Raw genomic sequence first — 12,302 nt, 5'->3', positions numbered from 1 at the left:
AACAAAAGCAGAGGGTATGAGAGCAAAGTCCTTTTCAGCGTGTGTGTAGGCGCGTCGTTGGTGCCTACAGTCCTGAAGTCCTGCTGTCTCATCGCGAAGTCCTGCAGGGAGCCCTGCGGGCTGTGCCGCGAGTGGTGGAAAGGGGCGTGGCTAAGCGAAGCGGAATAGCCGAGTAGGCATCTCCTGGCTCGTCCGCGATTTTTGTTTGTGAGAGCTGGGAGTTTGGAATTGGTCATGTTTTGGGGTGTGTCTTTGTGAGGACAAGACTGATTCAGCTTGCGGGCGAGTCGAACTGAAAATGGAAAAGGGGATGTATGCTTTTTTATGGGTGGAGCAGACGCGTCACATGACATGTTCTCTGGTCATAGTTAGAACGGATTAAAGTATACTTGATATAGTGCATTCCGTGTCTCAACGATATTCTATATTTCCAGCTTATAGTACTCACGAGAAAGTTTCTGCATGTGAGGTTGTAGGTCCTACTTAAAACCTACAAATGAAACGACTCGCAATATATATGGGACCTATTCCGTTACTTGTTTTAGCGATAACTAATACTTTATTTCTTCTAGTGCCATCAGTGAGCATTTTGTTTTCATGGTATGTGGGTTCCAAATGCGCGACTTCTTTGGACCTTTCTAGAACGGAATTCGTGATCGATGGAAAAAGGAAGTATCTGAGTAATATATAATTACGATCATATTTCATGACATCGTGCTATATGAATTTCCAATCAATTGTCTTTTGAGATCCACGATGACATGCCATTCAGAACCCAACGCTTCTGAGCCTATGTCGTGGTCTCAGTTGATCGCAACAAGGCCTCTCACCAAGGAAGAAGCCAAGCAACTGGGGGCACACTCTGGGATAGCTGGATTTATCTTTGCTTTCATAATTGTGTTTACTTTGCTAGCCTGTATTCCCAAGACGAAACCTCGAGAGCAGACAGCTACTAGGATTAGAGCGGCTGCGGCAGGAACTCAAGAAGAAGCAACCGGCATTCGAGAGGGGGTAAAGAATTACAGAACGCTTCTTATCAAACCAGACTTTCAAGCAAGATCATTACCAAATCAGGAGTTCGGCTGTCGCCTTGGTATCGATAATGCCTTCACAACTCTCGATCCAGACCGGCACAAGGAATTTGTGACGAGTACAAGACAACTTATTCGCTTCACGGCTGAGCAATGGGAGAGCCTTGCAGAGGCTGCCACAGCAAACATCGAGGCCCAAGTCTCCATGGTCGGGCCTGCACAATCTCTCCCATTGAAACCCACTGTTCAGCTCCTTGTCCTTCGCATGTGTCTACTCTTGTTCTTCCCGGATGTTCAAGAAATCTCACACGACGATCTGTTCTACCTGGCGACGTTATCCACCCCAAAGCCTCGCCTGAACGCTTGACTGGGCCAGACAAGATTGAGTACATCATTGGGTTTATGAGGGCCGCGGATGGTGTAGCAAAATTGACTTCACGAACGAAACCTCAAGCTACTAGGACTCCTTCCCAGCACATGTAGAGGTTGGAGCTTCTCACTAGTTGCGTCTCTTCTGTTCAAAATAAAAACTCGGCCTCTTACTCCCATTGTCTCGTCCCCTTTTTGATCTTAGTTACCGTAGGCCAGCGTTGTTCATGGAAATCAGTCGATATAATCTTCTTCCGGAACCAATTCCGTTTTTCTGAGCACTCTAGAGCGGTATAATAGCTAAAATCTCGAATTGTGTATGCCCCTTTACAGAAAAATGGCCTCCAGCCTGTGCCTCTGGATGGTGCACGGGCCACAGTAGTAAACTTCACTACTGTGGCCCGTGTAATGACTAAGCGGGACCGTTCGACGGGACGTCAATTGAATGTTGATTCGTCAAGCCACCACACATAATTAATTGCCACCCAAACCGGCTTTATTATTTTGTTACACATTGCAGTTTGTTGGAAAATCGTATATTATCCAATAGTATGAAAAACCTCGATCTCAAGTAATACAGATCGGGGGTGGGGACGGAGGTAATTCCGCCTCTCCGATTCTTTTAATTTTTTAAACCCTAAAAGTATTATACCATAGAACTCTACTACTGTGGGAGGGAAACTGCGACAAGACAAAAACCCACATAAAGTATACCAGAGCGCAAAACGTGACTTGATAGCAAAACAATAAGATCAAAGGCGTAAATAATAAAGTATAAACAGTATGCAGTATATAAAAGCTCAATTAATTAAAAATGGAGAAGGGATTATTGTCTAGAACTACAGAAAAGCTAGCTTTCTTATGTGATTTCTGCAAGTTACATGCAAAAGGCCCCAGCCTTTATTATATAGCCAAAATATTAAAACTATTAAAATAAAGTAATTTTGATAGAGTACGGCTTGCCGTACTATATCTAACCTCTCATTTATTTATACTTGTTTCCTAAATACCAAAAACTAATAGAAAATCCCTATTCAGAGTCCGAAATAATAAAATAGTTAGAATCATTTTTTATTAGTATTTCTAATTTCTCCTTAATATACCGAAAATATAATCTATTACTTTTAAATAGTTTTATTTTATACTCTCGAACTTACTTAAAGGTAATCCGAATTCGCTTAACTATATTCTTATATTAAATATAATATAGTTCTTCTTATTACTTAATATTTGCCTTTAACTATTAGTTAATCTTAGCCTTTATAGCTAGATACTAAGGTGGCTTATTATAGCAAATTATATTATAAATTATACTAGTATATTTCAAATAAATAGCTTTTTCGAATTTCGTATTATCTTTAGTATTCTTAAATTAACTTTTAATAAAAGGAAAAAGCTTTTAATAAAAAGCTTTAATAATTTTATAGGAGATTCTATTTTTATATATTTTATTCTAAATAGTAACTAGGCTTATTAGAATTATAATAAAAGGCTTTTTGAGTAATAAATTATTATTAAATTATTCTTTAACTATTAATTTATTCGAGAGATATTATTTAATTATAATTTCCGACTTATAAATTATTTAGCTAAAAATATCTATTTATCTAGTTAAGTATTCTATATTTAAATACTTTTTTTTTACTTCTTTTACTAGATATTTATTTAATTTTTTTATATCTTCCAAATCGAAATTATTATAAATAGAGAAATAAATAATATTTTTAAGAACTTTTTTATTAAAGGAAACTACTTTTTTATAGTCTATAAAAAATATAACTAATATTCCGATTTTCTTTACTAAGAAAGAACTTACTATTTAGAGCTTTAGTAATAGCCAGATTATTAATATTGCCTTTATATTAATAGTAATTAATATTTCCAGAAATATAGTATTAGACTAGCTAAAGATAAGTAATTAGATAAATAGAATACTTAGCTAATACTTTATAAAATCCAAGCTATATTAAGGGATTTACTATTAAGAATTAAAAGATTAAGGTAAAATAGCTATTATCTAAATCTCTATACTTTAATACTTTATTTTTTCGGAAATAAAACTATAATATTTTTATTTTTTCTATTAAGAGCTCTCGGGTTTCAAGCTTCTTAATTTATTTCAGGTAATTCTTTTTATAGATATGGCTATTTATATTTAGATTAGAGATACTAAATTCAGAAATAAAAGCTATAGTATTAAATTAGAATTATAGATTCGAATAAATTAATTAGAAATCCGATATTTATATTTATAATCTATAATTTTTTTATTTTCTAAAAAGAAATCCCGTATTTCCTTATTTATTTAAATAATAGAAATATATTTCTTATTTTTAGTAATTTTATAGATCTTAATAATTACTTTTAAAATATCTATAAGCTTAATATTAATTATATAAATAAAGAAAGTATTAGTAAATTACTAAAGATATATTTTATAAAATGCTTTAAGGAATGTATTAGTAATTTTATAATATTCTCGTTTATAAATAAGTCCTAAAATACTATTATATAATTTCTTAAAAGTATAATTATTCTAATAACTAAATATTAGCTTTTATTTAGCTAGTATCTTATAAGTATAATATTTAGATACATTATTAATATTATTAATCTTTTTCTTTTTAGTTCTAAATATATTTCTTTGAGTTTTTTTAGTTATAATATTTCTTTTTTGCTTTTCTTTATTTCATTTCCTAATATATTACTAGCCTTATATTTAAACTAGTATCTAGATTTATACTATTTATTAGAAGTCTTAGGCTTAGCTTATTTTCTTTTTTTATTAGATTCTTAATTAGTTATATTAACTTTATTAGCTTTATTAGTAATACTAGTAATAGGCTTTATTAGATTAGTTCTAGTTTTACTAGCTGAATCCGATTAAGTTATTACTAAAATTATAATAAGAGGCTATTTTTTTAGACTTATTATAGAAGCTAGAAAAAGATTTATTATTATAATATTCTTTAATAAGAATTCCGGAAATATTAAAAGTATATTATTTAGCTTTAAGATTATTAGCTAATAATAGCTTAAAAACTAATTCTTTAGGTTCCGAAATAGTTTTAATATATTTAAGTATTTTAATAATATCTAATTTAATAAATATACTAGTATTCTAATATTTCTTATTTTTAATATATTCTAAAATAGCTTTATTAATTAACTAAATAGCCTTATATACTAAAGCTTTTATTTTAAAAAGGAAGTATAGTTTCTTATAAATATTCTTATTAAGGTTTTTATAGATATTATTAATATATTAGCTAAAGGCTTTATTATATAATATAATTCTATTCTAATTCTTAGTTTCTAGATTATTTATTATAGTCTTAATCTTATTAAGCTTCTTTTATTTACCTTTAGTAATACCTTTAATAATATTCTCGAATTCTTTATTATTAGCCTAATATTTCTTTAGTTTCTCTTTAGTTAATCCTAGTTTAGTTCCGTTTCTAATAAAGGTTTTCTATTTCAAGAGCTTATTATATATATTACTTAACTTATTAAGGATATTTATATTAAATTTAATAATTATAGCTATCTTTTCTAGAGTTAATAGGCCTTTTATAACTATTTAAGCTCTTTTAATATTCTAAACTTTAATACTATTAATTTATAGGCTTTTAGTAATACTATAGCTTATAAAAACTAGCTATTATATTTTACTAAATTAAGGAATTTATTCTTTAGCTATTTTATTATTTTTAAAGGAATTATATAAGTATTATTAATATAATAGTTATAAATTATAGAATTAAAAATTCTCGAGATTATAAGAATTTCTTTTAAATACTTCCCAAAATAAAAAATAAATTAAAATAAACTTGAATTATATAAAAACATTATATATATTTAAGTTTTCTATCTTTTTAATAAGAAAATAAAACTAAAATAATAATATATATAATAGGAAAAATAGATATAATAATTAGATATATTTAAGATAATATAATTAGAAATTAGAAATAATTATAAAAAGTAAAATATAAAATTAAGCTTTTATTATAAAAAAGAATACTAATATATATATTTAAGGAAATATAATCTGGGAAATAATTAAGGCAAATTAAACTAAATAGTAATAACAGGAAAATAAAAAAGTAATATAATAGAAATAGAAATATAATAATAATATTTAAAATATTAGAATATAAAAAAAAATAACGAAATTTATATAATATAAATATATTTCAATTTATTATTTATTTAAAGATATTTTTATTAATTTAAAAAATAGTATAAAAGAAGAGAAATAGTATAAGAAATATATAAAAAATAAAATATATAAAAATACTAAAAATATTAGAAAAACATAAAATAAATATTAATAAAAAAGAAGTTAAAATAACGGAATTAAGAAATAATTTAGAATAAAGTATTATTTCTTCTAAAACTAATTCGTATTTTTTCTAAAAGCTAATTATAATTATTTAATATTTATTAAAATTAATTTTATATAATAGAAAGCTATTTAGTTAATTAGAACTTTAAAATAATATTTATATTTAAGAAAGTAATATTAAAGAATTTAAAGATTATAAAAAAAAAGAATTATAAAATAATATAAATAAAATTTATAGTATTATTATTAAATTTGAAATAGTTAATATAGAATATAAGAAAATTAGGTATTTCGAATTAGTATTAAGAATATAGAAATTAAAAGTATTTTCTTAATTATTTAAATAATATTTAATAATAAGAAATAGATTAATAATAAGAATTAATAAATTATAATAACTTTTTAAAGAAATAATATATCTTTAGTAAAAAAATAGTATTATAATTAGAAAATAGGTTTCATATAAAAGAAATTTCCTTTATATAAAAATAAAAATATATAATATATTAATTAAGCCTTAATATATATTTTTAAAGTAATTATAATTATATTAAAAAGAAAATAGGTTTCTCGATATAAAATAGGCTTTAAATAGACAGATCTAGTTTATCTAATATCTAAGAGATTTCCAGAATTATATATTATTAAATACTTTCGGAAATAACTATTAGGTTTAATAAAGTTTTCTCTTCTTTTTATAAGACTTCTAGTTAGCTATTTTATTTATATATAACTTCTAATTAGGAAATTTATTTAAATATTATAAATAAACTTATAATAGTAATTCAAATTAAAATCGAGATTTATAAATATTATAATTAAGCTTTAGACTAGTATAAATTATAAGAATAACTAATAGAAAGCAAATAAAGCTCTTAAAAGGCTTCTAGTTTAACTTTTTTTTCTTTTCTAGAAATATATAAAAGGCCCTCTTTTATTTTTATTTTTTTATATATTCTAATTATTTATATTATTAAAATATACTAGAAAGAATAATAATTCGAAATCAAGAATTTATAAAATAACTTCTTAATTCCTTATTTATTTTTATATTAAAATAGAAGCTTTATAATTAATTCCTAAGATCTAATAATAGAATTTCTTATTAAAAATATTATTTAATAAAGTATATAATAATAATAATAACTAGATAATAGTAAAAAATAAATAATAATAAAACTCGTTCGATTTCTAGAATAGTAATCTAATAATAATATTCTCTAAAGGCTATAAATAATAATTAAAAAAAATAAAAGATATATAAAGAATTAAAAGTAATAAACTTCTTTTTAAATTAAGAAAAGCTTCTATTATTAGATACTTTCTTTTAGTTTTCTATAAAGGAAATATATTTTACTTTTTTTAATTCTAATAATTCTAAAATATATATAATAATACTAGTAGCTTTCTCGATTTCCTAAATATTATTTTACTTATAGTATTTTATAATTATTTCCTTTTCTAACTTTATATCTATTTTAAAATATTTATTTATAAATATATATTTACTATTAATTTTGTTTTTAGGAAAGTATTAGAATTCATTTCTTTTAATAAATTACTTAAATTAATTCCTAGTATATATTTTCTAGAATATAATACTATTAAGCTTTTCTAGTATATAATATTTCATTAGTTAATCTATATATCTTATCTTATATAGGCCAAGCTAGTAATATAATAATTTCGTATTTCTTAACTTATTTTAATTTATTAATTTAATATTATATATAAGAACTAGATTCTTTTTAGAAATAGGCTTTAAATAAATCTAGTAAATAGTATTAAATTACTTTTTTCTCTTTTAGTATTTTTAGTTTTTTTTTATTTTTGCTTTTTAAATATCTTTGTCTCTTATTTATATTTATTTTATATATATTTCTAGAAATATTTTTCAATTATAGACTTTATTTTATTTAAATATTCTCTAGATTAAAAAATATATTTCTATAAGTAATATAGCTTTCTTATTATAAATTATATAAAAGAAATCAAATCTAATTAGTTTATATATAATAATTTAATTAATAAATAAAATATATAATAATAAATCTATCTAGGGCTTCTTTTTATTTATTATAAATATAATAAATATTTAAATAATTAATTAATATCCTCTTTTAATTATATTATTTCCTTTAGAATTATAAGCCAAAATAATAATTCTATTAATTTCTAGTTTATTAAGTTCCTAAATTACTATTTTAAGCTATTTAAATAAATTATATCTATAAATAATTTCTTTTTAAATAAATTTAGTAATCTTTTTATTAATTAGATTTTTAAAGATCTGGTTTTAACTTATCCTAAGAAATTATCTCTAGTAATAACTAATAAATTATATTTCTTATAATCTAATAATTTAATTATATTAATTCTAAGATAATAGAAAAGAAAATTAAATATAGAGTTTTTTTTTATTTACTTTTATTCTAATATTAATAGATTTTATAAATATTAATATATTTTTATATATAATTATAATAATCTTTTTAGTAATAATAGCTAGTTATTAAATAAAAGATATTTTTCTTTTTAGTATATTTAATCTTATTATATAGCTTTTTAATAATAATTTCCTTTTATTTTTAATTATTAATAATAAGCTAAAATAAATATACTTTAGATATAACTCTTTATAGTAATTAATTTCTTATATTATAGTTTAAAGCTTTTTTACTTAATTTTCGAAACTCGGCTCTAGATATTCTTTTAGTCTAGAAAATATTATAAAATATTATATAATATTCTAGTATTATTTAAAATAGCTATTATTTAAGAAATCTAATAAAATAATTGGGTTATTAAATAAAGTATAAGAGTTAGTATTATTATTTACTATTTTATTAGAGGTTATATATAAAAGGCTATAGCCTTTATTATATAACTTTTAGATATTATTATTTTTTAATATTACTAATTTATTTCTAGATATAATAAAGCTTTAATTATTAATCTCTAGTAACTAAATACTATTATCTAAATATCTAATAATGGTTTTGGAAATCTAATTCTTTAAAATAATATTATATAATTAAACTATAATTATTTCCTTTAACTAAACTTTCTATTTAATAGATATTATTCTAATAATATTAAACTCTATTATTAACTATTTATTAATATTTTTATTATAATTAGTATTGCCTTCTTACTATAGATATCTCAATAATTTATTAATAGTAATATATTTAATTTCTTTAATATACTTAATTTTGAAATCAAATAATTAAATTTATATTAGCTAGTAAATAATTAGAACTCTAGGAAAATCTATAGCTACTTTACTTAGCTATATAATAAATATATTAGTATTTAGTTTAAGAATAAAATAAACTTTATATAGCTAGAATTATATTTTCTATAAATATTTTACTAGTTTTTAGTATTCTTTTTTAGTAATATTATACTTTTATTTAGTATTATTCTAGATTCTAGATTTATACTAGATAACTTTCTTTTTCTCTTTATTATTATATTAGCTAAGAGTTCTATTTTATTTATTTAGGCTAGTATTTATTACTAATATAATTATTTCCTAACTTTCTAATAAATTATAATATAATTTATAGAATATTAAAATAGTAATAAGCTTTTCTTAAAGAATTTATATAGCTTATATTTATTTATTATCTTATTTCTATATTATATCTTTTTTTATTAAGTAATAAATGGATTTGGTAATAATTATAAAGCCTTTAATTCAAATATAATAAAAAATAATAATTCTAATAAATGCCTTATTTTTAGTTATATTATTATAATATTTCTATTTTAAAATCTTAATAATTTCTAAGCTTAAAAGGCTTTTTCTAAATATTCTATAAATAAAGCCTATAATAATTATACTATTATAATAAAACTATAATTTTTCTTTAATACTAATTCTAGCTTATTTAATTTTATTTAAAGTTATATTTAGGTTTTAAAAATATTTAAATATAAAACACTAAATACTAGGTAAAATAAGCTATTTATTATAGTTTATATAAGGTTTCTTTATTCTAATATTATTAATAAATAATATAATAATTTTAGGAAATAGATTTTTTAAAATAATTAAAATAATTTATATAAACTATATAATAGAATTAGTAGCTTTCTGTAATATATATAGGATTACACGTGACTTAAGGGCATATAACGAACCTCGGATATCGCAGGTATTAATTAGAGAGATTAGAGGCCCTTTAACTTTATAACTAACTACAATTTATATTATAAGTATTAGGCTTATAAATTACTAATTATATATATATTATCGGGGCCTCCTATTTAGAGGGGGCTTCTCTAGACCTTATAAGAGAAATAGAGATTAGTTTTATACTGAATTTAATACTATGGTTTTATAACTTACTAATTTATTCTATTATCTTATTACTTATTAATAAATACCTTATAAGCTAATCTCTTTACTCTTAAAAGAAGTAGTTTAATAAGTAATTATATCTCGAAATCTGTAAAATATATAACCTCTTACTAAAGCTATTCTTATAGAGAAAGTCGACTAGATTAATCCCAATATAGGTAATAGTAAAGACTTATCTAATACTTTTAATAGGGCTCCTTAGGAGCCTCCGAAAGCTAGTAATAATAACGGAAATAATTCCGGTAATAATTAAGATACTAAGATTAATACCCGAATTACTATTACTTAAGCTATAGAATAAGGCTTATATACTAAAGTCAAAGTATTCTAATAAAAGCAAGAATTAGTAAATATAATTAACTAATATATCCTATAGTTAAAATAATATAAGAGTACTTTTAGGAATATCTTGTAGTTTACTATATCTTATAAAAACTCTATTTATAAGTCTATTCTATTTTTTTTAGTAATTTCTACTAGGGAACTTCCTAAAATAGAATTAGAACTTACTTTCTTTCCTAATATAATAAGCTTTAAGAATAATCTTAATACTATTTATTAGAAGCTATTATATAATATTCTGAAAATATATTTAAACCGAGAAAAGCTTTTTAAAATCCGGATATCTAACTTATATTATAAAAAGTTCCTTAAGAAATAGAGAATATTTATATCTTTCTAGAAAGTAGTTTTTAGAACCTAATCTTAGACTTATAATAGATACTCTTCTAGAATTAACTTTATTATAAGTGCCTTTAAAAATAAATCTTATAATACTTGGGAGGCTATAATAAAGCAAAGCCTACTATTATATAAGGTCTATTAGAAGTAATTTAAGGCTTACTTGGCTAATATACTTTAAGTATCTCAAACCCGTTAATAAAATATTTTTAAGGAACTTTGAGATCTTTATTAGAAAAATAGTAAGATAGTTACTAAGTTATATACTTAGATAATTAGTTTCAAAGTTAACTAGGACCTATATCCTAAGAGAAACCGGATCCGGACTCTTAATATTACTTTATCTAACTATAAGACTTATTAGATACTTGTATTTATTTTCTTAGAAAATAAAATAGTATTTATTTCTAAATAGTTTAAGAAAGCTCAGAAAGCAAAATATACTACTTATCCTAAATTAAGAAAAATAAAGATAGAAGAGTCTAGTAAGAGTAACTCTATTCCTAAAAACTCTAATTTAGTGAATTTTAATTTATAAAGCCATTAAAAAAGAAAGAATAAGTTCCGAAAATTATATAAGAAATCCTCAGGTAGTACTTTGGCCTCTTTAAGGCCTTAATAAAGTACTAGTTCTACTTTAGGTATGGTTTATTAAACTTATAAATAGAAAAAATATTTCTTAGAAAATATAAAATATTTCAAATATACTAAATAGGCTCGGTAGAACTCTAATAAGACCAAAACTATAGAAAAGTCAAGGTATTTATAAAAGCAGGTTAATACTATAGCTATAGAAAAGTACTTTAGAGAAGACTTCCCTAAGAAATAAAGAAAAGGAAAGGCTAAATCTTAAATATTAATAATTTTGGCTATAATAAAAAAGATATATTACTTTATATAATTATTTAAATAAGATTAATATAGCTAGAAGTAGGTATCTTAGAGATATATAATAAACTCGGTAATACCGGATTAGATTATAACTTCTTTAATAATAATTAGGTTTAAAGCCGGGGCTTTATTATCTTAGCTAAATATAACTAAGAATTTATAACCTTTTATAAGAACTAATTTAAGGTTTATTAAGCCTATAATCTTAAGATATTTATTATAGATAATTATAATAAGATATATTCTTTTAAGCTCTAGTTCTATAGATATAAGAATATTAGCTCTTATAGTCTTATTTTTAGTATAGAATTTTATAAAGTAATTCTTATATAATATATAGACTATATTAAGAAATAATAGATATATATACCTATATAGCCTAATAATATTAAGATCCTAATACTAAAAGAATTCGGTAAGAAGCTTAACTAGTACTCTAAGCTAGTACCTTAAGTCTTATTCTTAACTAAAGGCAAATATAATTATTCTAGATAATAGGCTTTATATATTTATAATAGTTACTAGGTCTTTACTTTATTATATAGTTCTAGTAATACTAAATAGGAGTTTTTAATATAATAAATTAATACTTTCTAGAAAGGAGCCTTAGAAA

At 22.5% G+C, this 12,302-nt stretch overlaps 1 protein-coding gene across 1 annotated transcript; it reads left to right on the top strand.

Moving 5' to 3' along the window:
* Nucleotides 1–756: 756 nt before the first annotated feature.
* Nucleotides 757–1,398, top strand: K444DRAFT_631365 (uncharacterized protein; the record flags this gene model as incomplete). Its single annotated transcript, XM_024883348.1, has 1 exon — nucleotides 757–1,398. One exon carries the CDS (start codon nucleotides 757–759, stop codon nucleotides 1,396–1,398), a length of 642 nt encoding a protein of 213 aa, XP_024734909.1.
* Nucleotides 1,399–12,302: the final 10,904 nt, after the last annotated feature.

Source organism: Hyaloscypha bicolor (assembly GCF_002865645.1).
Source record: "Hyaloscypha bicolor E unplaced genomic scaffold K444scaffold_107, whole genome shotgun sequence".
In the NCBI taxonomy this organism is placed as follows: Eukaryota; Fungi; Ascomycota; class Leotiomycetes; order Helotiales; family Hyaloscyphaceae; genus Hyaloscypha; species Hyaloscypha bicolor.
Note: the sequence above shows the minus strand (reverse complement) of the source record. Positions and strands in the feature narration are given on the sequence as shown.